This window comes from Bos indicus x Bos taurus, unplaced genomic scaffold (genome assembly GCF_003369695.1).
Source record: "Bos indicus x Bos taurus breed Angus x Brahman F1 hybrid unplaced genomic scaffold, Bos_hybrid_MaternalHap_v2.0 tig00011929_arrow_arrow_obj, whole genome shotgun sequence".
Classification (NCBI taxonomy): Eukaryota; Metazoa; Chordata; class Mammalia; order Artiodactyla; family Bovidae; genus Bos; species Bos indicus x Bos taurus.
The window spans coordinates 24,843-51,572 of record NW_020868005.1 but is presented as its reverse complement, the minus strand read 5'-3'; the positions used below and the strand labels follow the sequence as shown (position 1 = coordinate 51,572).

Below are 26,730 nucleotides of genomic sequence, written 5' to 3'. Positions count from 1 at the left end.
ACACAGCCTCTGTGATCTGCTCAGGTAGACAGGGAAGGGCTACTAACTTAGGATGCTCCTGGGGTGAAATGTCCCCAAGCAGAGAGTAAGGGAAAACAGGTTTAGAAAGGAAAATTATTCTATATTGAAATTATTGAACTCAGGTTTCAACTGCTCATTACTCAAGAATCCAATCCTGAGAGATTAGCATGGGGTAAAATTAAAGACAGCTTTATTGAGAAAACCAGCAGTTCTGGGGAGACAGAGGACTAATGTACCAAAGAACAAGCTCCTCCTTGATGATCAGGGACAAGAGTTTTTAAATGAGAATTTCAGGATTGCACAGGTGGAGGTAAGGGGACAGTTACCTGCAGAATAGCACAGCTAGCTCCAACAGTCATCTTGAAATAGGTCTGATCAGTGCCACCTGTATTGTTTGAATTGCAGTTAATCATCAGTTCTAGTGTTGGTTTGTTCCCATTATCTTGAGGCCAATTCTTCAATTGTGTAAGATGAAGAAGGGCTTCCCTGTTTGACTCAGATGGTAAAGAATCTGCTTACAATGCAAGAGACTCGGGTTTGATCCCTGGGTTGGGAAGATCCCTGGAGAAGGAATGGCACCCCACTAGTCTGGTCATCATGTAATTTACTTCTACCACCTGGTAGGGATTTCAGCATCTGCAAAACAGCTCAAAGGATATGGCTCAGATGTTAGCTATAGCCCATGAGGAGGAACTAAATATCCTTGACTTTGTTTAGGGCTAAACTATTTATTATTTATCCTATTTGACTGTTTGCTTTGTTTCTGAAAAATTTCATTTATGTGATTAATTTATTCTTTGGCTAAGGCTTTTCTACAGACAGAAGCAGGTGCAGGACATGAGGGTGTCTGTCCTGAGAAGGCTCCATAAGGTCCTGCTCCATAACCTTCTCATTGTTCACTCATTTTTTCAGGGGAAAGAAGTGCTAAGAAATGCTAAGAAGTGCTATGTTCGGGAAAGAAATGCTTAGATGAATATTTTTTGAACATTATTATTTAAGAGTAAAATAGAGAACAAAGTACAAACAATAAGTGTATACCTAGATCAGTGTTCTCCACCCAGATCTACAAAGAGAACATTCACAGCACCACAGAATCACTATTGCCTCCCAATGGCTGTGTCCTCCTCCTCTCCAGGGAAGACTGCTTACCTAAGACTTGTAACTGCCATAGAATATTTTGTCAGTTTTTAAACTTTATGTATCAACCACACAGAATGTTTTCTTTCATGTCTAATTTCTCACTCATGATGTTGTTTATGGCAACATTGTATTCAATTTTATTACTATAGAGTATTCCTTTGAATGATCACATGACCATGCATTGATCCATTCAACTAGTGGCAGAAATTTGAGTTGTTGCCAAGTTTTGACTATTACAATACAGTGGTGCAAGTTACCATGATGATGACTTTTGGAATAAATATTTATTATGTTTTTTTGTGTGTTTAATTCTGTCTTATATTTTAATTTTCTTAATGGTATGGTGTACTTCAGTGAGCCAAGTTACTAATCTTAAGTTAATTCATTCACCTTTTTTACTGTACATTAGTGCTCCTTCAGTCAGTCAGTTCAGTTCAGTCACTCAGTCATATCCGACTCTTTGCAATCCCATGGACTGCAGCACTTCAAACTTCCCTGTCCTTCATCATCTCCCGCAGCTTTGCTCAAGCTCATATCAATTGAGTTGGTGATACCACCCAATCATGTCATCCTCTGTCATCTCCTTCTCCTGCCTTCAGTATTTTTCAGCATCAGGGTCTTTTCCAATGAGTCAGTTTCTTCCCATCATGTGGCCAAAGTATTAGAGCTTCAACCTCAGCATCAGTCCTTCCAATGGATATTCAGCACTGATTTCCTTTAAGGATTGACTGGTTTAATATCCTTGAAGTCCAAGGGACTCTCAAAAGTCTTCTCCAACACCACAGTTCAAAGCATCAATTCTTCAGTGCTCAGCTTTCTTTATGGTCCAGCTCTCACATCCATACATGACTACTGGGAAACTATAGCTTTGTTGGACCTTTGTTGGCAAAGTAACATCTCTGTTGTTTTAATATGCTGTCTAGGTTTGTCATAGCTTTTCTTCCAAGGAGCAAGCATCTTTTAATTTCATGGCTGCAGTCACCATTTGCAGTGATTTTAGAGTCCAAGAAAATAAAGTCTGTCACTGTTTTCATTGTTTCCCCATCTATTTGCCATGAAGTGATGGGACCAGATGCCATGATCTTCCTTTTCTGAACGTTGAGTTTTAAGCCAACATTTTCACTCACCTCTTTCACCTTCATCAAGAGGCTCTTTAGTTCCTCTTCACTTTCTGCCATAAGGGTGGTGTCATCTGCATATCTGAGGTTATTGATATGTTTCCCAGCAATCTTGACTCCAGCTTGTGCTTCATCCATCCCGGCATTTCGCATGACATGCTCTGCATAAAAGTTAAATAATCAGGGTGACAATATACAGGCTTGGCGTACTCCTGTCTCAGTTTTGAACCAGTCCCTTGTTCCAGTTCATAGAGCTCCTTATATCCTTCTAGAAAGAACTTTGTCTACTCCAAAATCACAGAAATGCTTTCTGAGAGTATCTCACAGAAGTGTAATTACTTTTCTTTTGCATGTAGTCATACAGTGCTTCTAGGATTGATAACTGTGTAGGATAAGGGTCAAGTGTCATGTTTTCATATGGGCATCCAGTTGACTGAAAATCTTCTCCTGGAAAGACTATTCCCTAGTGCAGTGCCACCTTTGTGATAAACAAAAGGGCACATGTGTCTGAACACTTCTTTTAGACTTTCTATTCTATTCCACTGTGTCATTTGTCTATCCTTCAGCTGTACCACATTTTCTTAATTATTGTAATTTTATAGTAAATCTTGAACCTTCCCTGGTTGCTCAGATTGTAAAGAATCTGTCTGCAGATTCTGTGGGAGACCTGGGTTTGATCCCTGGGTTGGGAAGATCCCCTGGAGAAGTGCATGGCAACCCACTCCAGTATTCTTGCCTGGAGAGTCCCCATGGAGAGAGGAGCTTGTTGGGCTATAGTCCACTGGGTCACAAAGAATCGGAAATGACTGAGTGACTAAAAACACAGAGTAAGTCTGGGTAACTTTAATTTAAAGAAGTTATGTTGTTGCTGTTCTTCCTAACTGCCTTGGTCATTCTTGGTTTTTGTATTTTGTATACATTTTTGAGCTGAAGCTCCGATACTCTGCCACCTTATGTGAAGAGCTGAGTCATTTTGAAAAGACCCTGATGCTTGGAAAGATTGAAGGCAGGAGAAGAAGGGGACAACAGAAGATGAGATAGTTGGATGGCATCACTGACTCAATGGACATGAGTTTGGGTAAATGCTGGGAGTTGGTGATGGATAGGGAAGCCTGGCGTGCTGCAGTCCATGGGGTTGCAAAGAGTCAGACATGACTGAGTGACTGAACAACAACATAAATTTTGAATCATCTTGTCATGTTTCACACACACAAAGCATCAGGGAATTTTATTGAGGTTAGCTTTAATCTGTATATAAATTTGAGAATGATTTATTTTGACAACATTGAGTTTCCCAAATCATTGGCAAAATATATCCCTTCATTCAGTTTGGTCTTGAATTACTCTCAGATGTTTTGCACATCTTTACCTAGGTTTTCTCCTAGGCATTTTATAGGTTTGATGTTACTAGTATTTCCTTTAGTGAAGGTTCTAGGAGTGAATTCTCTCTGAACTTTATCTGGATTCCCCAAATGTTAGGTTAGTATTTTGCTTTAATCCTTCTTTTTTTCTTTCTTTTCTCTCCCTCTCTCTCTCACTCTAGTTTTCTCTCTCTTTCTCTGTCTTGTTTTAGCTTTCCCTATCTCTCCTCCTTTGTCCCTCTCCTGCCCCATTTTCCACCTGAGTATGTAAAATCTTTCTGGATTAAGTTGCAGACAGGATGCTCCTTTATCCCTCCCCCTCCCCAACAACAACAACAAAAAACTTCAGGGAATTTCCTTACATAACCACAGTTCAATCAAACCTTTAGAGATATCAGCCCCAGATAACATCTAAGTGCAACCACATGAGAGACCCCAAAGATAGAACTGCCAAGTTGAGTCTTTCCTAAATTACTGACCAGGAAATTATGATCAAAATTAAAAAAAAAAAAATTCCTTCAACTACTAAGTTTGGAGGGAAACTTTGTTATACAGTATTGTTAACCAGGCACTTACCATGTAACTAGCTTTTCTATATAGAGGAATATTTATCCTCTCATCTTCCATTTTACTATTTCTACTTTATATTGATCTAATGTGCTGATAGACTCATTCTCTAGTTCTTAATTTCAGCTGTTAACTTTTTCAGCTGTAGAATTTTCATTTGTTTTTGTTATCATTTCTCTGCCAAGACACACATCTTATTAATTAATTCTTTGAGGACTTTAATCATGGCTATTTAAATTCTCTGTCAGACTATAAAACTCTTAGAGGAAAACATAGGCAGAAGATTCTTTGACATAAATTGCAACAAGATCTTTTTTGACCAACCTTCTAGAGTGAAGAAAATAAAAACAAAAATAAACAAATAGGACCCGATTAAACTTAAAAGGTTTTGTATAGCAAAGGAAACCATAAACAGAACAAAAAGACAACTGTCAGAATGGGAGAAAATATTTGCAACTAAAATGAAACAACTAACAAGTGACCGATCTTCAAAATGCACAAACAACTCAATATCAACAAACCAAACAACCCAATTGAAAAATGGGAAAAAGACCTAAACAGACATTTCTCCAGACATACAGATGGCTAACAAGTACATGAAAAGATGTTCAATATCACTAATTACTAGAGAGATGCAAAACTGCAGTCAGGTATTACTTCACACCAGTCAGAATGTCTATCATTAAAAAAATCTACAAACAATAAATGTTGGAGAGAATGTGCAGAAAAGGGAATCCTCCTACATATGGGTATGTAAATTGGCACAACTACTATGGAGAACAGTCTGGAGCTTCCTCAAAAAACTAAAAATAGAATTATCATATGACTCAGCAATCCCACTCCTGGGCACATACCTGGAGAGAATCATCATTCAAAAAGACACATTCATCCTAATGTTCACTGCAGCACTATTTACAACAGCCAGGACACAGAAGGAACCTAAATGTCCCTCACAGGAGGAATGGATAGAGAAGATGTTGTACATATATAAAATGGAATATTACTCAGCCATAAAAGAATAAAGTTGTGAAATTTTCAGAGACATGGATAGACCTAGAGATTGTTATGTTTGGTTTAGTTCAGTTCAGTCACTCATCATGTCCAACTCTTTGTGACCCCATTGACTGTAGCACAAGAGGGCTCCCTGTCCATCACCAACTCCCAGAGATTACTCAAACTCATGTTCACTGAGTTGGTGACGCCATCCAACCATCTCATCCTCTGTCATCCCCTTCTCCTCTCACCTTCAATCTTTCCCAGCATAAGGGTCTTTTCAAATAAGTCAGTGCTTCACATCATCAGGTGGCCAAAGTATGGAGATTCACCTTCAGCATCAGTCCTTCCAATGAACATTCAGGACTAATTTCCTTTAGGATGGACTGGTTGGATATCCTTGCAGTGCAAGGGACTCTCAAGAGTCTTCTCCAACACCACAGTTCAAAAGCATCGATTCTTTGGTGCTCAGCTTTCTTTATAGTCCAACTCTCATATCCATACATGACTATTGGAAAAACCATAGCCTTGACTAGATAGACCTTTGTTGTGAAAGTAATGTCTCTGCTTTTTAATATGCTGTCTAGGTTGGTCATAACTTTTCTTCCAAGGAGTAAGCATCTTTTAATTTCATGACTGCAGTCACCATCTACAGCAATTTTGGAGCTCAAAAAAATAAAGTCAGCCACTGTTTCCACTGTTTCCCCATCTATTTCCCATGAAGTGATGGAACTGGATGCCATGATCTTTTTTGTGTGTGTGTGAATGTTGAGCTTTAAGCCAACTTTTTTAACTCTCCTCTTTCACTTTCACAAAGAGGCTCTTTAGTTCCTCTTCACTTTCTGCCATAAGGGTGGTGTCATCTCCATATCTGAGGTTACTGATATTTCTCCCAACAATCTTGATTCCAGCTTGTGCTTCATCCAGCCCAGCGTTTCTCATAACGTACTCTGCATCTAAGTTAAATAAGCAGGGTGACAATATACAGCCTTGACATACTCCTTTTCCTGTTTGGAGCCAGTCTGTTGTTCCATGTCCAGTTCTAACTGTTGCTTCCTGACCTGCATACAGATTTCTCAAGAGGCAGGTCAGGTGGTCTGGTATTCCCATCTCTTTTAGAATTTTCCACAGTTTATTGTAATGCACACAGTCAAAGGCTTTGGCACAGCCAATAAAGCAGAAGTAGATGTTTTTCTGGAACTCTCTTGCGTTTTCAATGATCCAGCGGATGTTGGCAATTTGATCTCTGGTTCCTCTGCCTTTTCTAAAACCAGCTTGAACATCTGGAAGTTCATGGTTCGCGTGTTGAAGCATGGCTTGGAGAATTTTGAGCATTACTTTGCTAGTGAGATGAGTGAAATTGTGTGGTAGTTGAGCATTCTTTGGCATTGTCTTTCTTTGGGATTGGAATGAAAAGTGCACTGGGACGGCCCAGAGGATGGTATGGGGAGGGAGGAGGGAGGAGGGTTCGGGATGGGGAACACATGTATACCTGTGGCGGATTCATTTTGATATTTGGCAAAACTAATACAATTATGTAAAGTTTAAAAATAAAATAAAATTGGAGAAAAAAAAAAAAAAAAAAAAGAAAAGTGACCTTTTCCAGTCCTGTGGCCACTGCTGAGTTTTCCAAATTTGCTTGCATATTGAGTGCAGCACTTTCACAGCATCATCTTTTAGGATTTGAAATAAGATTGTTAAGTAGAATGAAGTAAATCAGAAAGAGAAAAACAAATACTGTATAACATCACTTACATGTGAAATCTAGAAAAATGGTAGAGATGAACTTACTGCAAAGCAGAAATAGAGACACTAACCTAGAGAACATCATATGGATACTAAGAGGGGAAATGAAGAGTGGGATGAATTGGGACATTGAGATTGATGTATATGACATATAGACACTATTGATGTGCTGTGCTGTGCACTTAGTCATATCCGACTCTTTGCAACCCCGTGACTGTAGCCCTCCAGGCTCCTCTGTCCATGGGGATTCTCCAGGAAAGAACTGTGGAGTGGGTTGCCATACCCTCTTCCAGGGGATCTTCCCAACCCAAGGATCTCTTGCATTGCAGGCGGATTCTTTACTGCCTCAGCCACCAGACTCAGAAGACCTACACTATTAATACTAAGTATAAAATAGATATTGCCTGGAGAATCCCGTAGATATGGAGCCTGATGGGCTACAATCCATAGTGTCACAGAGTCAGACTGAAGTGACTTAGCATGCACACACACATAAATTTTGCCAACAAAGATCTATCTAGTCAAGGCTATGGTTTTTCCAGTGATCATGTATGGATGTGAGAATTGGACTCTAAAGAAAGCTGAGCACCAAAGAATTGATGCTTTTGAACTGTGGTGTTGGAGAAGATGCTAGAGAGTCCCTTGGACTGCAAAGAGATCCAACCAGTCCATCCTAAAGGAAATCAGTCTTGGGTGTTCACTGGAAGGACTGATGTTGAAGCTGAAGCTCCAATACTTTGGCCTCCTGATGCGAAGAGCTGACTCATTGGTAAAGACACTGATGCTGGGAAAGATTGAGGGCAGAAGGAGAAGGGGATGACAGAGGATGAGATGGTTGGATGGCATCATCGACTCGATGGACGTGGGTTTGGGTGGACTCTGGGAGTTGGTGATAGACAGGGAGGCCTGGTGTGCTGTGATGCATGCGGTCACAAAGAGTCAGACACTACTGAGCTACTGAACTGAACACATAAAATAGATAAATAATAATGTATTGTATAGCACAGGGAATTCTACTCAGTGCTCTGTGGTGATGTAAATAGGAAGTAAATCCAAGAAAGAGGGGATATATATATATGTCATTGTTGTTTGGTCGCTGAGTTGCATCTGACTCTTTTGTGACCATGGACTGTAGCCTGAGACACTCCTTTGTCCATAGGATTTCCCAGGCAAGAATACTGAAGTGGGCTGCCATTTCTTTCCCCAGAGGATCTTCCCAACCAGGGATGGAACCCCAGTCTCCTATTGGGCAGGCAGGTTTTTTTTACCACTGAGTCACCTAGGAAACCCTTACATGTATATATAACGTATTGAATTTGCTGTAGAGCAGAAGCTACCACAATATTGTAAAGCAATTATGCTCAAATAAAAATCAATAAAAATAAATAAAATAAACTCTCCGTCAGGTAACTCTAATAGCCAAATACCCTGGGAAATTTTTTTAATGTTTTTTTTTTTTTTTTCCTCTTGTTTTCCATGAGATCTCTTTTATATAAGTGTTTTTAAAATCACAAACATTGTAGATAAAAAATTGTACAAATCCTTCAGAAAGGATTTTGTTTTGCTTACTCTATTTAGGGGTAGATTAAGGATAGAGCAACTTATTTAACTCATTCTTAGGGCAAAGCTTGGCTTAAAACAGGAATCGTGGCATTGTCAGGACCAGGGCTGTTCACAGAGAAAGGGAACACTAAGATTATGGTAACTTTACTGGTATGTTACAGCTTTCATCTCAGCTCCATCACTAGGTCATTATTATTATTATTATTATTTTATTTTGAATTTTTTACTTTGTATTGGGTTTAGCCGATTAACAATGTTGTTACCGTTTCAGGTGAACAGGCAGGGACTCAGCCATACATATACATGTATCCATTTCCCCCCAAACTCCCCTCCCCTCCTAAAAATTATTTTGCTTAACTGAGTTTCCTGCTCTTCAACCCTCCCAACCCTCTAATCATCGCTCTTTTTTCAGGAAACCACACCCAGATGCTGCCCCAGTGCAATAACTCTGTGTCTGAACAAGCAGGGTCTGCAGCCTCAGAGGAGAGCGCCCCCTACTGCTCAGGTGAGAGTTCCACAGGACAGAAGACCCTATTCATTCCCCAGGTCAATGCCTCATTGTTCCATTTCTCTCTCGTCAGACAGTAGACAGCTCCGCCTGGTGGATGGGGGCGGTCCCTGTGCCGGGAGAGTGGAGATCCTTGACCAGGGCTCCTGGGGCACCATCTGTGATGACTACTGGGACCTGGACGATGCCCACGTGGTGTGCAGGCAGCTGGGCTGTGGAGAAGCCCTCAATGCCACGGGGTCTGCTCACTTCAGGGCAGGATCAGGGCCAATCTGGCTGGACGACCTGAACTGCACAGGAAAGGAGTCCCATGTGTGGAGGTGCCCTTCCCGGGGGTGGGGGCGGCACGACTGCAGACACAAGGAGGATGCTGGGGTCATCTGCTCAGGTCAGCACTCCACACTGTCCACAGGCTAGGGGAGGGGAGGGCCCAGGAGGACGGGGGTCTGAACCCTGAGGGAGAGATGCTGTAAGGACCAGAGAAGGAGGCTTCCTCCCATGGAGCCTGTCTTTGCAGCAGACGTGAAGAGGAGGTGCTTTCACTGCCTCCTGCAGCAGCTGAGATTCTGGTCCTTTCTCCTCAGTAGTGTTTGCTGGCAGAGCCTTTTCTGTTTTCCTTGAAATCAGGGCTCACTCTTCTGGTACATATGGTAGAGAAGTCTTAAAGCCAAGGTCTAGTTTTTTTGTTTTGTAACAAATTATCACATAGTTAATGGTTTAAAAGAACACATGTACTTCCTTACACTTCTGTAGCTTAGATGTCCAGCAGGAATCTCACAGGAGGGGGATCAAGGTTTCAGTAGGGTCACATCACCTCTGAGCCTCTGGGGAAGAATCTGTTTCTTGTCTTTTCAAGCTTCTAAAAACTGCCTGCCTGCCTTCGGTCATTACCCCCTTCTGTTCATCATCAGACCAGCAACGCTCCACCTCTCTAACTGTTATACATATTCACATCTCCCTCTAACCAGAACGAGGAAAAGTATTCCACTCTAAAGAATAGTGAGTCTAAGATTGTGATTAGACTGTGCTCAGGTGAGAGAAGGCAATGGCAACCCACTCCAGTACTCTTGCCTGGAAAATCCCATGGATGGAGGAGCCTGGTAGGCTGCAGTGCATGGGGTCCCTAGGAGTCAGACACGACTGAGTGACTTCACTTTCATGCACTGGAGAAGGAAATGGCAACCTATTCCAGTATTCTTGCCTGGAGAATCCCAGGGATGGAGGAGCCTGGTGGGCTGCTGTCTATGTGGTTGCACAGAGTCAGACACGACTGAAGTGACTTAGCAGCAGCAGGTGGTTAATCCATCATATTTCAGGGTAATCTCAAGGTCCTTAGCTTAATCACATCTGTAAAGTTCCCTTTGCCAGATAAGGAAACAGTCACAGATCCATTATTCTATCTGCCTCCACACTGTCCACATCACACCCCTTTCATATACTCTTTTAGATGTTTTGTCAGGAAGCAGGAGTCAGCTCCCTCTCCCTGCAGGTGTCCAGGTTGGTCTTTCTCTCAGTTCATATCTGCTACATCATGGTGTTAGAAATATTTAGAAAGACAGACACAAATGGACAAAGTCAGGTGAAAAGGAAACAAGTTTCACTCTGGTCATCTAATGGATTTGCTTCCTCAGCTGGGTCAGAGATGAGTGTTCACATTTTTGGGGAGAGAGGAAAACCCAGAGCACTGAGTGGGGTGCTCACTGTGTCCTGTCTCCTCTCTTTCAACCTTAGAGTTCCTGGCCCTCAGGATGGTCAGCGAGGACCAGCAGTGTGCTGGGTGCCTGGAAGTTTTCTACAACGGGACCTGGGGCAGTGTCTGCTGCAGCCCCATGAAAGACATCACTGTGTCCATGATCTGCAGTCAGCTTGGCTGTGGGGACAGTGGAAGTCTCAACACCTCTGTTGGTCTCAGGGAAGGTTCTAGACCACGGTGGGTAGATTTAATTCAGTGTCGGAAAACTGATACCTCTCTCTGGCAGTGTCCTTCTGGCCCATGGAAATACAGTTCATGCTCTCCAAAGGAGGAAGCCTACATCTCGTGTGCAGGTGACTTATGTCTGTTTCTGTGTCTTTCCCAACTCTTTAGGATGTTGTTAGTGAGATTTGATATTTTAAAATCTAAGTAATGGGTTTAAGTTGAGTTTATAAAATGAAGCTTGGATGGAGCTTATTTAATCTACATGTTCCAAACTTGCTTTATTAAAATTTTTTAATTGATACAACATTATATTTTTTGCTGTGTTCAACATAATGCTTATATGTTTGTGTGTATTGATAAATGATCACTACAGTAAGTCTAGTTATATCTATATATATGGGTCCATATATATAGATCCATATATATAGTTAAAAATTTTCCTTCATGATGAGAATGTTTAAGATGTATTTTCTTGCCATCTTTCAAATAGACAATACAGTATTCACTATAGTCACCATGCTGTATGTTATATCTCTTCACCTATTAATTTTATAATTCAAATTTATACCTTTTGATTACCTTTGCTCACACCAAATCCCCCACCTCTGGCAGCCACCAACTACTCAACATCTCTGAACTTGCTTTTTGTTTTAATATGAACATATAAATGAGATTATATGGTATTTTTCTTTCTCTGATTTGTTTCACTTAGCATAATGCCCTCGAGGTCCATCCATGTTGTTGAAACTGGCAAGATGTTCTTCTTTTTTATGGGTGGATATAAGTCTATATTTGGAGAAGGTGATGGCACCCCACTCCAGTACTCTTGCCTGGAAAGTCCCATGGATGGAGGACCCTGGTGGGCTGCAGTCCATGGGGTCGCAAAGAGTCGGACATGACTGAGCGACTTCCCTTTCACTCTTCACTTTCATGCATTGGAGAAGGAAATGGCAATCCACTCCAGTATTCTTGCCTGGAGAATCCCAGGGATGGAGGAGCCTGGTGGGCTGCCATCTATGGGGTTACACAGAGTTGGACACGACTCAAGCGACTTAGTATAAGTTTATACTACATTTTCTTTATCCATTCATCAGTGAAGACTTACATTGTTTGACTCATATATATTGCTATAAAATACTAAAAGGTAATACTGTTAAAGTGCTGCAGTCAATATGTCAGCAAATTTGGAAGTTTCATCAGTGGCCACAGGACTGGAGAAGGTCAGTTTTCATTTCAATCTCAAAGAAGGGCAATGCCAATGAATGGTCAAACTACCTCACAATTGTGCTCATTTCACATGCTAGCAAGGTTATATTCAAAGTCTTTCAAGCTAGACTTCAGCAGTAAGTGAACTGAGAACTTCCGAGATGTACAAGCTGGGTTTAGAAAAGGCAGAGAAACCAGAGATCAAATTGCCAACATTTGTTGGATCATAAAGTAAGCCAGAGAATTCCAGAAAAACATCTGCTTCATTGACTACATAAAGCCTTTGACCATGTGGATCACAATGAACTGTGGGAAATTCTTAAAGAGATGAGAATACCAGAGCACCTTACCTGCCTCCTGAGAAACCTGTATGCAGATCAAAAAGCAGCAGTTGGAACTGGACATGAAACAACCGACTGGTTCCAAATTGAGAAAAGAGTTCATCAAGGCTGTATATTGTCAGCCTGTTTATTTAACTTGTATGCAGAGAACATCATAGGAAATGCCAGGCTGGATGAATCACAAGCTGGAATCAAGATTGCTGTGAGAAATATCAGCAAGCTCAGATACACAGATGATACCACTCTAATGGCAGAAAGCGAAGAGGAACTAAAGAGCCTCTCATTGAGGGTGAAAGAGGAGAGTGAAAATGCTGGCTTACAGCTAAAAACATTCTAAAAACCTTCTAAAAACTAAGATCATCAGCACTTCATGGCAAATAAAAGGGGAGAAAGTGGAAACAGTGACAGATTTTCTTTCCTTGGACTCCCAAATCACTGCTGATGGTGACTGTAGCCATGAGATTAAAAGAGGCTTGCTCCTCTGTGACAAAGCTAGACAGAGTATTAAAAAGCAGAGACATCACTTTGCTGGCAAAGGTCCATATGGTCAAAGCTATATTTTTTCCAGCAGTCAAATCTAGACGTGAGAACCGGCTTATAGAAGAAGCTAAAAAGAGTTGATTTTTTTGAATTGTGGTGCTTGGATGCCACAATTGAATTGAGAATCCTTTGGGCAGCAAGGGGATAAAACCAATCCATCCTAAAGGAAATCAACCCTGAATAGTCATTGGAAGGACTGATGCTGAAGCTGAAGCTCCAATACTTTGGCCATGTGATGAGAAGAGCTGACTCATTGGAAAAGACCCCGATGCTGGGAAAGATTGAAGGCAAAAGAAGAAGGGGGCCACAGAGGATGAGATAGTTAGATAGCATCACCAGTTCAGTGGACATGAATTTGAGCAAACTTTGGGAGTTAGTGAAGGACAGAGGAGCCTGGCATGCTGCAGTCCATGGGGTTGCAAAGAGTCAGACACAACCTAGCAACTGAACATATGTTGCTGCAATGAACATTGGGTTTTCAAGTTAGTGTTTTTGTTTTCTTCAGATAAATACCCCAAAGTGAAATTCCTAAATCATATGGCAGTTCTATTTTTAATTTTTGATGCACCTCAATACTGTTTCTATAGGGGCTGCATCAACTTACATTCCCTCTAACTGTGCAAAAGCTTTCCTGTCTCTTCACATTCTCCTCAACTCCTGTTATTTCTTCTTTTTGATAAAAGCCTTTCTAGAGGATATGAGGTCATATCTCATTGTGGTTTTGATTTGTATTTTCTGATGATTAATAGTGTTGAGCATGTTTTCATGTACCTATTGGCAAGTTGTATGTATTCTTTAAAAAAATGTCTATTCAGGTTCTCTGCCCATTTTTAAAAAATCAGACTGTTTTTTGCTACTGAGTTGGAAGAGTTCCTTGTGTATTTTGGATAATAATCCTTACCATAAATATAATATGCAAATATTTTCCCCAATTACACAGGTTGATTTTTCACTTTGTTGATGGTTTCCTTAATTGGGCAGAAGCTTTTTAGCCTTATGTCATCACAACTGCTTGTTTTTACTCTTGTTCCCTTTGCTTTTGGTGTCAGATCCAAAAAGTCATCACAAAGACTGGTGTCAAGGATTTTATTTTCTGTTTTTTCTTGTAGAAATGTTATGGCTTCAGGACTTGTGATCAAGTCTTTAATCTATTTTGAGTTAATTTTTGTGAATGATGTAAGATAATGGTCCAGTTTCATTTTTTGCATGTGGCTGTCCATGGTTCCCAATGCCATTTACTGAAAAAACTGTCCTTTTCCCAGTGTATATTTTTGGCTTCTTTGTCAAAAATTAATTGACCATAGAAATGTGGGTTTATTTATGGACTTTCTATTCTATTCCATTGATCTCTGTGTTCATTTTTATACCATCGACATACTGTTTTGATTAATATAGCTTTGTAATATAGTTTGAAATCAAGAAGCACGACACCTCCAGCTTTGTTATTCTTTCTCAAGATTGCTTTGGTATTGGACGTCTTTTGTGGTTCCATGCAAATTTTAGGATTGTTTCTTCAGTATCTGTGAAAATTTCCATTGACATTTTGATAAGGATTGCAGTGAATCTGTAGATTGCTTTGGGTAGTATGGGTATATTAATAATATTATATCTTCCAATCCATGAGCACAGAATATCTTTCCATTTATTTGAGTCATTTTCAGTATCTTTCATCAATGTGTTTATAGTTTTCAGTGTACATGTCTTTCACCTCCTTGGTTAAATTTATTCCTAGATATTTTATTATTTTCATGCAAATGTAAATAGAATTGTTTTCTCAGTTTCTCTTATAGCAGTTTGTTGTTACTGTAAAAAAATGCATATGATTTTTGTATACAAATTTTTCTTCTACAACTTTATTGAGTGTATTAGTTCTCATATTTTTGCTGAAGTCTTTAGTGTTTTCTACATGTAATATCATGTAAGGGGATTTCTTTTCTCATGACTCTGATGGTAAAGAATCTGTCTGCAATGCAAGAGACCCGGGTTCAGTCCCTGGGTCGGGAAGATCCCCTGGAGGAAGGAATGGCAACCCACTCCAGTATTCTTGCCTGGAGAATCCCAATGGACAGAGGAGCCTGTCAGGCTGCAGTCCTTGGGGTTGTGAAGAGTCAGACACGGCTGAGTCTAACACTTTCACTTTTCAATCTGCATATAGTGTCAGTTTTGCCTCTTCCTTTCAGATTTGGATATCTTGAGTTTCTTTTTATTTCCTGATGGATCTGGATAGGACTACCAAAACTAAGTTGAATAAAAGTGGTGAGAGTAGACATTTTTGTCTTGTGTCTGATTTCAGAGGAAAAGCTTTTGTTTTTTTACAGTCAAGTATGATGTTAGCTGTGTACTTTTCATATGGCCTTAATTATGTTGAGATGCAATCTTTTTCTATACCTATTTTATAAAAGAGTTTACTGTAAGTGGATGTTGAATTTGTCAAACACTTTTTCTGAATCCTTTGAGGATATGATTTTTACCTTCATTTTGTTTATTTGGTGTATCACATTGATTAATTTGTGAATGTTGAACTATCCTGTATCCTTGGAACAAATATCACTTCATCATGGTATATGATTCTTTTAGTGTATCGTCAAATTCAGTTTTCTAATATTTTGTGACAATTTTTGCACCTGTACTTATCAGAGTATTAGCCCATAATTTTCTTTTCTCATGGTGTCTTTATGTGGCTTTGGTATCAGACTAATGTTGGCTTCATAAAATGAATTTGGAAGTGTTCTTTTCTTCTGTTTATGGAAGAGTTTGAGAAGGTTCCACCACTAAATACTGTTACATTGGAAATTGAGATTTCAGCAATAAATTTTGAATGAAATAAATAAATGTTGGTGAGGGCAACAAATAGTCAAACCATAGCGCCTTATTCCTTCAACATTTCTCTCTCTGTTTCTCTCTCTCCTTCCCTCCCCCTCCACACACACAAACACACACACCCCATTCAGGTGCACCTTGAAGGGTATGCTGGATGTTGCCTGAAACCCATAGCTAAGAGAATGTGAGATCAGATTCTTCAAAAGCAGAGGCTCACTCCCTTCCTTGCCTCTTTTTGCTCATCTCTTTGTCTTTTTCACTTGAAGGCCAAAGAGGCATTAAACTATGAGACCTTTTATTGATGATATTTTCCCTACAATTAAACCTTGTGAATTGAGAGGTGGTAAAGTCTTTGACCATGAAAATGAGCAACCCGCTCATAGAGGTCCTGCCATCATTTTCTCAGAGGTTCTCTGCATAGAGTGGGTAGGAGTTTTGATAGGATGATCTGGAAAGAATATATAAATATTGATAGTTTATGACAGGTACTATTTACCCTTCTGTGTTTTTGAATTTATATTTATTTCTCTCAGCTTCAATTCTTTTATGTATATTTTCAGTCTTTTGTTTATTGTTTCTGCATCTTCTCAATACAAATTGTTCTCAGTAGGCTTTTTTTTTAACTCTGACAAGAATTTCTGGCTTACTCAGTGTGTACATATATGTGTCCATTTATCTTCTCAGAATTCTACTAAGTTTTTCCTGTATACTTCCTTTTTAAGAGATTCCTAACCAAAACTATGAGCCCAAAGAAACTGCCTGCAGTGTGGGAGACCTGGCTTATTCCCTGGGTAGGGAGGATCCAGTGGAGAAGTAAATAGCAATCCACTCCAGTATGTTTGTCTGGAAAATCCTATGGACAGAGGAGCCTGGTGGGCTGCAGTCCATAGGGTCACAAAGAGTTGGACATGACTGAGTGACTAACACACACACACACACACACATAACCAACACTACATTGTGGAGCAATTATCTTCCAATTAAAAATAAATTCAGAAAAGAGAGTTTCCTTTTACAACAGTAGTCTTCACCTGCCCACTTGTCACACTGAATAATAGGTAAGAGTAGTTTATAATCTATCTAATAATTTTCCATTAAAATTATGTACATGAGATTTTGAATATAAATTGACTCTGTGCTTCTGGACTGATTATTTTTAATATGAACTATTATCATAGACTGTTACCATTAATTTATATTTGGTTTACTATTTCACTGATTAGTATGAATTTTAAAAAAGAAATTTTATTTCACTGAATTTTATTTGTCTATTCATTCATATAATAAATATTTATCAAGCCCCTCTCTAGGTATTTCAAAATGGTTTTCCATAGATATTTGTTGAATGAGTGCATACAATGTGCAGGCACTGTCCTAATAGCAGAAACATGGCACATATAAGATATATAAGGTCCTTCTTCTAATGGAACTTTCATTCAGAGGGGAGTGTGTACATTCGTAGATGTCTGTGTTTATATTTGCTGTGGGGTGTGAAGACTGATAAACAAGTAAATATTTAAAGATATTTCAGCTGGTGATCAGATGCAGTGAATGTTTCAGTCCAGGAGATAATGAGCCTGTTTTCACATGTCATTTGCACTGAGCCGTGGGTCTTAGATAATCTTATGTGGAGACAGGAACACCCTCAGCTATTTCTGATCCACTATTTCCCTTTTGTTTGCAGGAAGAAGACCCAAGAGCTGTCCAACTGCTGCCCCCTGCACAGGTACGCTGGCCCCGCCCCATTGTGTGTGGCTCCCAGGGGGTCCTTCCTCTCACCAGGGGAGTCACAGGAGGGGCTGCTGCCTTTTCAGACAGAGAAGCTCCGGCTCAGAGGAGGACACAGCAAGTGCTCAGGGCGGGTGGAGGTGTGGCACAGTGGCTCCTGGGGCACCGTGTGCGATGACTCCTGGAGCCTGGCAGAGGCTGAGGTGGTGTGTCAGCAGCTGGGCTGTGGCCAGGCCCTGGAAGCCCTGAGATCTGCAGCATTTGGCCCTGGAAATGGGAGCATCTGGCTGGATGAGGTGCGGTGTGGGGGCCGGGAGTCCTCCCTGTGGGACTGTGCTGCGGAGCCCTGGGGGCAGAGCGACTGCAAGCACGAGGAGGATGCTGGTATGAGGTGCTCTGGTGAGTGAGGGGCTCGGGGTCCACCCTGGGTGAGCTGAGGGCAGCGCAGGGGCAGTGGGCTGGGCCGGGCGTGGTGGGGAGTGTGTGTTCAGACATCCCGGGTGCTGGGGCTCTGATCTAGGATGAGGGAGCTGGGAGGACTGGACACTGATGCTGTGGAGACTGAGAGGGGTGATTTCAGGCTCAGGAGGGAAAAATGGTTTGCCCTGCGTTCTGGCCAATTCTTCTTCCCCACACTACTGTTTTTCTCTTTAGGTGTAACGACAACATTGCCCATGACTACAGCAGGTACTGTGATCCATCCACGGGCAGTAGAGAATACTCAGATACTGGGGACCTATTCTGTGGGCCCTCTGACAACTCAGAAGAGGAAAGAGTCTGAGGAGCCATGGCTGTTGGGGAGGAGCCAGGGCATTACACTGGGGAAATCCCCTGCCTTGATGTCCAGGGTCTAATGTTCTCATGCCCGGGGTCCAAAAAGTCTGGTTTCCATGTTGTAGAATCTAAGGATCTCCCACCTGCCCTTGAGTGTTGCTCCTCATCAGAGAGGTGCAAGTCCCTGGACTGTTTGATGCTCTGTCTCCTGAAGCCCAAGGGAAGGGATGAGCTGGGTCCTCAGAGACTGTCTCGGCAGGGCAGCTTCCTGACAATCCCAATCTCTGCCTCGGGGCCACACTGGCCAGAGTGGAGTTGACTTGTCTCAGGACAAGACCCAGGGGAGCCCTGACATTGTATGAGGCTGAGACGCCATTGTCCAGAGCTCCTGAAAATGCTGACACAGGAGATTTCTCTGTGCCCAAGACTATCTCCAGCCCTTTTCCCTGTTCTCCTTAGGGACCAGAACAACCTCAAATTCTCTCCCTGGCATCTTCTCCCTGCCTGGGATCCTCTGCCTTATCCTGGGGGCCCTTCTCTTCCTGGTCCTCGTCATCCTGGTGACTCAGCTGCTCAGATGGAGAGCAGAGCGCAGAGGTGGGCTGCAGGGGGAACTGGGGACCAGGGAGAGTGTGTGGAGGCAGGAGATGGAGCAGATGTGAGGAGGGGAACCTGGGCCAGGTACTGTTCTGAGTTGCAGACTCCATGTGCTCCGTGCTGAGCTCTAAGGGCTGAATAGACAGAGGTTCTTAGGACTGGGGTGTGAACTCTCATAAGTCATGGCCTCTCCTGTGAGACCAGACAGAGTTGGCCCTGAGCTGTAATCAGGGTCAGATGAGGGAGAAGGTGCTAACATGGTGCATGGGGTAGGAGACGATGCTGAGGTCCTGGCAGCCCCCATGTGAGCACCAGGGAGATGAAGGTGGGCTGGCTGGATCGGGGTATCTGGGGAAGCTTCTCTGACCTGCTGGGGGGTCTCTCAGCCTTATCTAGCTATGGAGATGCTCTTGCTGAAGCTGTGTATGAGGAGCTCGATTACCTTCTGACCCAGAAGGAAGGTCTGGGCAGCCCAGGTGAGTGTCTCTGTCTGTCCTCCTGGGATCTCTGGTTGTCACCACCCACTAGCTGTGCACATCTTCTCAGCATCTGCAGACCTCATGTGTGCCCCAGGCTCACAGAGACGGCTCCTCCAAAGAGGCAGGATGGCCTCTCAGAGCCCCGTGACCTCCCAGCCTCTGTCTACACTGCAGAATCCAGGCCTGTCCCTTCTCAGCCTTAACACAGGTCCCGTGGGTGTGGGGAGGGTCATGCTGTGTGTTGTGTGATGTTTGTCTCCACTTGAGGCTTCCCGTCAGATTTCTCACTGACTAAACTGCCGTATTACACCAGGGATGGTGAGGACAACAGTGACTACAGATCCAGTCCAGGAAATAGAGGTGGACCTGCCTTGGCTGGGCTCTGGGGAGGAGAGTTTCCCTTATAGAGAGGAGATTTCAGGGGAATGGTTTTCCTTTGATGGACCAGAGGCATCCCTTGTGTCCAGATGGGGTTCGTCCTTCTCCTTTTCTGGCTGTTCTGTGATGTGTCACGTCGGGACTGGTCTCTCTGTGTCCAGAATCACCACAGGCACACAATGTTTTAAAAATTAACATCTGTAAAGCACAATTTTTCAAAGTACTTTAGCAATGCTCAGTGGTGGAAGAGTTGCTTTGAGATATGTAGTTTCCACCAGAAAATATTAAGATATGTAAAATCATGTTTTGGCTTATGGACACATCAAAATGAAACATGGATCTTAGAGAAAAAAGTCTTTTGAAACAAGGAGTGACTGGTGCCTCTATTCAGAAACTCAGAAACTCTGGGTCATAAGGTATCTTAGGTATTCCCCAGACCAACCCACTTTGTGGTTTTATACACTCCCATGTCTGCTCTTGGAACCCCCAGATCAGAGGACTGATGTCCCTGCTGAAAATTACGATGATGCTGAAGAAGTACCAGTGCCTGGAACTCCTTCTCCCTTTCAGGGAAATGAGGAGGAAGTACCCCCAGAGAAGGAGGATGGGGTGAGGTCCTCTCAGACAGGTGAGTGGGGTCAGTTCATCTCCTGCAATCTTTCTATATGATAAGGGTGAATTTGTGCTCCTCAATGCCCAGCCTCCCTAGAGATTCAAAATATAGGTAATCTTATACATTTGATACCATCATCTTGACCATATGCCATATTTAATGCTGTCAGACTCCTTGCAAGGAGTGAGGAATCACTCTGCTTTTGGCATTTATGTCTCCATAATGTGACATAAACTTATCACTTTGTATGTGATATATTGCATAAAGGTTTATAGATTACAGAATCTCCTGGTGGTCCAGAGGTTAGGATTCTGCACTTTCACTGCTAGGGCCTAGGTTCAACCCTGGTCAAGGAACTAAGATCCCACAAGCATTATGTCATGGCCGAAAGAGAAACTTATCGATTAATTGAGCATATTTAAAAGAATGAAGAATTGATGCTTTTGAACTGTAGTGCTGGAGAAGACTCTTTAGCGACCCTTGGATGGCAAGGAGATCAACCCAGTCATATTAAAGGAAATCAATCTTGAATATTCATTGGTAGGATGGAGCTGAAGTAGAAGCTCCAATACCTTGGCCACCTGATGTGAAGAACTGACTCCTTAGAAAAGACCCTGATGCTGGGAAAGATTGAAGGTAGGAGGAGAAGGTGATGACAGAGGATGAGGTGGTTGGATGGTATCACCAACTCGATGGATATGAGTTTGAGCAAGCTCTGGGAGTTGGTGATAGACAGGGAACCCTGGTGTGCTGCAGTTCATGGGGTCACAGAGAGTCAGGCATGACTGAGTGACTGAACTGAACTAAACCAAATTCAAAGGTAGAACAAGTGTTTTAATAATATCTTTGCACGGTCACATACATGAAGGCAAACCATTCAGTATCACAGTAATCCAGGTCTATGCTGAATCAGTAATGCTGAAGAAGCTGAAGTTGCCATTCTATGAAGACCTACATGACCTTTTAGAACTATCATCTAAAAAAGAGGTCCTTTTGATTATAAGGGACTGGAATGCAAAAGTAGGAAGTCAAGAGATACCTGGAGTAACAGCCAAATTTGGCCCTGGAGTACAAAATGAGGCAAGGCAAAAGCTAATAGAGTTTTGCCAAGAGAATACACTGGTCATAACAAACACCCTCTTCCAACAACACAAGAGAAAACTCTACACGTGGACATCATCAGATGGTCAGTACTGAAATCAGATTAATTATATTCTTTGCAGCCAAAGATGGAGATGCTCTATACTATCAACAAAAACAAGACTGGGAGCTGACTGTGGCTCAGATCATGAAGTCCTTATTGCCAAATTCAGACTTAAATTGAAGAAGGTAGAGAAACCCACTAGACCATTCAGGTATGACCTAAATCAAATTCCTTATGATTATACAGTGGAAGTGACAAATAGATTCAGGGGATTACGTCTGACAGGCAGAGTGCCTGATGAATTATGGTCGGAGGTTTGTGACATTGTACAGGAGGCAGGGATCAAGACCATCCTCAAGAAAAAGAAATGCAAAAAGGCAAAATGGTTGTCTGAGGAGGCCTTACAAATAGCTGAGAAAAGACAAAAAGTGAAACCAAAGGAGAAAAGGAAAGATATATCCATTTGAATACAGAGTTCCAAAGATTACCAAGGAGAGATAAGAAAGCCTTCCTCACTGATCAGTGCAAAGAAACAGAGGAAAACAATGGAATGGGAAAGACTAGAGATCTGGTCAAGAAAATTACAGATACCAAGGGAATATTTCATGCAAAGATGGGTACAATAAAGGACAGAAATATTATGGACCTAACAGAAGCAGAAGATATTAAGAAGAGGTGGCAAGAACACACAAAACTATAGAAAAAAATCTTCATGACCAAGATAATCAGATGGTGTGATCACTCACCTAGAGCCAGATATTTTGGAATGTGAAGTCAAGTGGACCTTAGGAAGCATCACTATGAACAAAGCTAGTGGAGGTGATGGAATACTAGTTGAGTTCTTTCAAATCCTAAAAGATGATGCTGTGAAAGTGCTGCACTCAATATGCCAGCAAATTTGGAAAACTTAGCAGTTTTAATAATATCTTTCCAAGCCATAGGACTGGAAAAGGTCAGTTTTCATTCCAATCCCAAAGAAAGGCGATGCCAAAGAATGTTCAAACTACCGCACAGTTGCACTCTTCTCACACTCTAGCAAAGTAATGCTCAAAATTCTCTAAGCCAGGCTTCAACAAGGCATGAACCATGAAATTCTCAATGTTCAAGCTGGATTTAGAAAAGGCAAAGGAACCAGAGATCAAATTGCCAAAATTCGCTGGATCATTGAAAAAGCGAGAGAGTTCCAGAGAAACATCTATTTCTGCTTTATTAACTATGCCAAAGCCTTTGACTGAGTGTATCACAATAAACTGATATTTCAGTAGCTGCAAGAAGACCCTCATTCTCTAGAAAAGAGTGTTTCTCCATCTGAGGGCCTGTGTAGTTTCCGGGGAGGAGATATCTGTGGGTACACCTGTGATACTATTTGTGGACATTTGGGAACAGGAGTCAAGTCAACTAAGAGCAGACTTGGGTTGTGAGTGAGGAATTCAGATTTTTCCTGTTTCCAGTCTCCCTCTAATTGTGAATTTGCATCTATCACCTGTGAAAGGAGAACATTTAAATTCCCTTTTATGATTCTTACCATTGCTGGGCATCTCCTTGGTATTGTATTGCCTGGAAGCAGGTCTCCCAGAGCTCCTGAGTATGGGTCTCCTGTTATGCAGGATTTCCCCATGCACTGAGGCCCAGGAGACCACATGCACTGAATCTGAGAGGACAGCTGGGATCCATCCTCACTGGAACTCATGTGAAATAGCCTGAGCCTCCCTCCCCACACCTGGGTCCCAGGGATGCTTTGTCATAAGCACTTGCTTGACTCCCTTCCACCAGAGAGTTCTGTCCCATCCTCGTGTCTCAGTTCTAATCAAACTTCTCTTTTCTATTTCAGGCTCTTGTCTGAACTTCTCCAGAGAGGTAGCTGATCCTGGGGAAGGAGAAGAGAGCTTCTGGCTGCTCCAGGGGAAGAAAGGGGATGCTGGGTACGATGATGTTGAACTCAGTGCCCTGGGAACATCCCCAGTGACTTTCTGTGATGCTGTATTAAATATGAGATGAAGCCTCAGATATTCTAATTGCCTGTATTTCAATAGAGTAGTGCTGACCTGGAATTGTGTCATATGAAAATTGCTCAAAATGAAATATTCTTAAAAATTAACTTTTTGCTGTGCTGTTAATTTATCAAGCTCCATGTCAAACGCTTTTAGAGGATTGGCCCTCAAATGCCATCTTTCTCAAAGGAAATGAAAGATGAGTGAGCTGACCTGCTTTCTCACTTGTCTTAAAGGCTAATGAGGGCATGCTCTCAAGTGCTCCAGGTCACTATTAAGGATGTAAACTTGGTCTATATTCACACACTCCTTCCTAACAAGATGAACTCATGGGAAAACAAAACAAACCAAAACAAAGCAAATAATTATAAACACCTCTGAGATGTCACATCACCAGTTTGTAACTTGTTCTTGGACACCAGACTGTGTATGAGTTTCAAAGTGGAAGGTTGGCTGGTGGGAGAGAATGGATATAGCTTTCCTTATCCTGCCTCAATATTCACAGGCCAATTAAAACTCTAACTGAACATAACTACCTCTTCCTTTTTCATCTCTCATTTATTCCTTTAGTGGATACAGACACCTCTTTGCTCATCTCCTATGTCTATCTGATTATCCAATCCTTATAAATCCATTCTTTCTTTTCCATCTCTTCCTACCATTTCTTTAGGATGCTGCTATTTCTTGTCTCTCCAAGGATCTCTCCTTCTAAGTGAATTATATCAGTTCATATATGTCTTCAAGTTGATGGAAGGCAAATTGGTGCTCACCCACACCCTGTATTCAGATTGGACAAGAAGGCAAGAAAATGGAGACCTAGGCAGAGGATATCCAGAAGAATAGATGTAGATAGAAAGATCAAGAACATTTGGCTATTTATGTTTCAGAGATATGGATGGAAGCATCTGACATGACTGATCTCTTAGAGGAAGAATTTCAGACCAAGGGGCTTCTTTGGAAACATCTATTTTTCAGATGTTTCAAGATTGTTTCCATATTGCTTATACAGTGTCAGACTTTATTTTTTTGGGGCTCCAAAATCACTACTGATGGTGATTGCAGCCATGAAATTAAAAGATGCTTACTCCTTGGAAGAAAAGTTATGACAAACCTAGACAGCATATTCAAAAGCAGAGACATTACTTTGCAACAAAGGTCCATTTAGTCAAGGCTGTGGTTTTTAACTGTGGTGTTGGAGAAGACTCTTGAGAGTCCCTTGGACTGCAAGGAGATCCAACCAGTCCATTGTAAAGGAGATCAGTACTGGGTGTTCATTGGAAGGACTGATGCTGAAGCTGAAACTCCAGTATTTTGGCCACCTCATGGGAAGTGTTGACTCATTGGAAAAGACCCTGATACTGGGAATGATTGGGGGCAGGAGGAGAAGGGGACGACAGAGGATGAGATGGCTGGATGACATCACCGACTTGATGGACATGAGTTTGGGTGAACTCCGGGAGTTGGTGATGGACAGGGAGGCCTGGCGTGTTGTGATTCATGGGGTCACAAAGAGTGGGACACGACTGAGTGACTGAACTGAACTGAATTGAAAATGTAATTGTGATCCTGCTGTGACTCCTCAGTGTAGAGAGAGCTGGCATGAAGAAGTGACAAAGTAAAGATTATGTTTACACAGCACTACCCCTGCAACCCTCTCTGCCCCCCACCCCCACCCCTGGCCAATTCCATTGTGGACATGTGGAGAAGCTGCTGAACTAATATAAAACCTGAGAGTGCTGGCCTGATTGTGAGCTGGACCCACCCAGTTACTTGGTTGATGACTCTGGATGGTTTCTAGGGCTCCAACCTACACTCATGCTTGCAGTCTTCATAATTCTAGGCTGTGCTTGGGGATGGGAAGATGCCCAGGGCTTCTTCCAGAGCAGCTCACATGGATATTCACTTGGGAAGTGATGAAATAGATGACATATGATGAAATAAGGCACACACACATGAAGAAGCTCAGTGAACTCCAAGAAAACACAGATAAACAATTAAATTCAGGAAGACAATATAAGAAGAAAATAAGATTAAAAAAAATTTCTCATCATCATTATTATTGATTTTAATTTTTGATTGCATGAGTCTTTGTTGCTGCACATGGGCTTTCTCCAAATGCAGCAAGCAGGCACTACTCTTCTTTGTGGGCAGCAGGTTTCTCTATGTGCGGGCTTCTCTTATTGTGAACAGGTTCTAGGCACCCAGGCTTCAGGGGTTGCAGCATCGCCTCTTATTTGTGATTTGCGGGTCCTAGAGCTCAGGCTCAGTAATTATTGAGCTAGGGCTCAGTAATTGTTGAGCTAGGGTGTTACTTCACAGAATAAATTCAGATTTTTTTTTAACAGAGATGGAAATCATAAAAAAGGAAATAAACAGGGAGTTTGCTGATGATTTAGTGGTTAGGATTTGATGCTGTTGTCTGGATTCAATCCCAGTAGGGGAACTGAGGTCCCTCAAGCTTTGCAGTGAGGCAAAGAGAATAACAGAAGGAACAAAACAGAAAAATGAACCAAACAGAGATTCAGTTGCTTAAGATTCAGTTCAGTTCAGTGGTTCAGTCGTGTCTGACTCTTTGTGACCCCATGGACCGCAGCACGCCAGGCTTCCCTGTCCATCACCAACTCCTAGAGCTTGCCCAAACTCATGATCATTGAGTCGGTGATGCCATCATCCAATTGTTTCATCTCCTGTCATTCCTTTTTCCTCCTGCCCCAAATCTTTCCCAGCATTAGGGTCTTTCCTAATGAGTCAGTTCTTCCCATCAGGTTGTCAAAATATTGGCGTTTCAACTTCAGCATAAGTCCTTCCAATGAATATTCAGGACTGAATTCCTTTAGGATGGACTGGTTAGATCAATTGCTTAAGACTACAATGAATGGAATGCAACAAAATGAAAAATTGTTGATGCTACCTAGAGCATCAACAACAGCAGAAGACTCTGTAACTTAGAATGCAGGACCATTGAGATTACCCAGCCAGGGGACAAAGAAAAAGAGGAATGAAAAAGAGTGAAAGAACCTGTGTGAACTATGGGGTAACTTTCACAGAAACAACCTGCACATTATTGGAGTCCCAGAAGGAGAAGAGAGGGAGAAAGGGACACAGATTATACTTAAAGAAATAATACCAGATAAGTCCCAAATCTGATGAGATTTAGACATCCAAGTTCATGTAGCTAATAGGT

General features: G+C 41.9%; 1 protein-coding gene across 1 annotated transcript; it reads left to right on the top strand.

The window, feature by feature from the left end:
• Window positions 1–8: 8 nt before the first annotated feature.
• Window positions 9–23,616, top strand: LOC113889397 (antigen WC1.1-like; the record flags this gene model as incomplete). The annotated part of the gene is made up of 11 exons (XM_027536075.1): window positions 9–24; window positions 8,922–9,014; window positions 9,091–9,405; window positions 10,749–11,063; window positions 17,527–17,568; window positions 17,661–17,969; window positions 18,225–18,257; window positions 18,804–18,941; window positions 19,328–19,417; window positions 20,289–20,426; window positions 23,387–23,616. Coding segments are annotated over 11 exons (1,656 nt in total), but the record flags the coding sequence as incomplete, so codon positions are not given.
• Window positions 23,617–26,730: the final 3,114 nt, after the last annotated feature.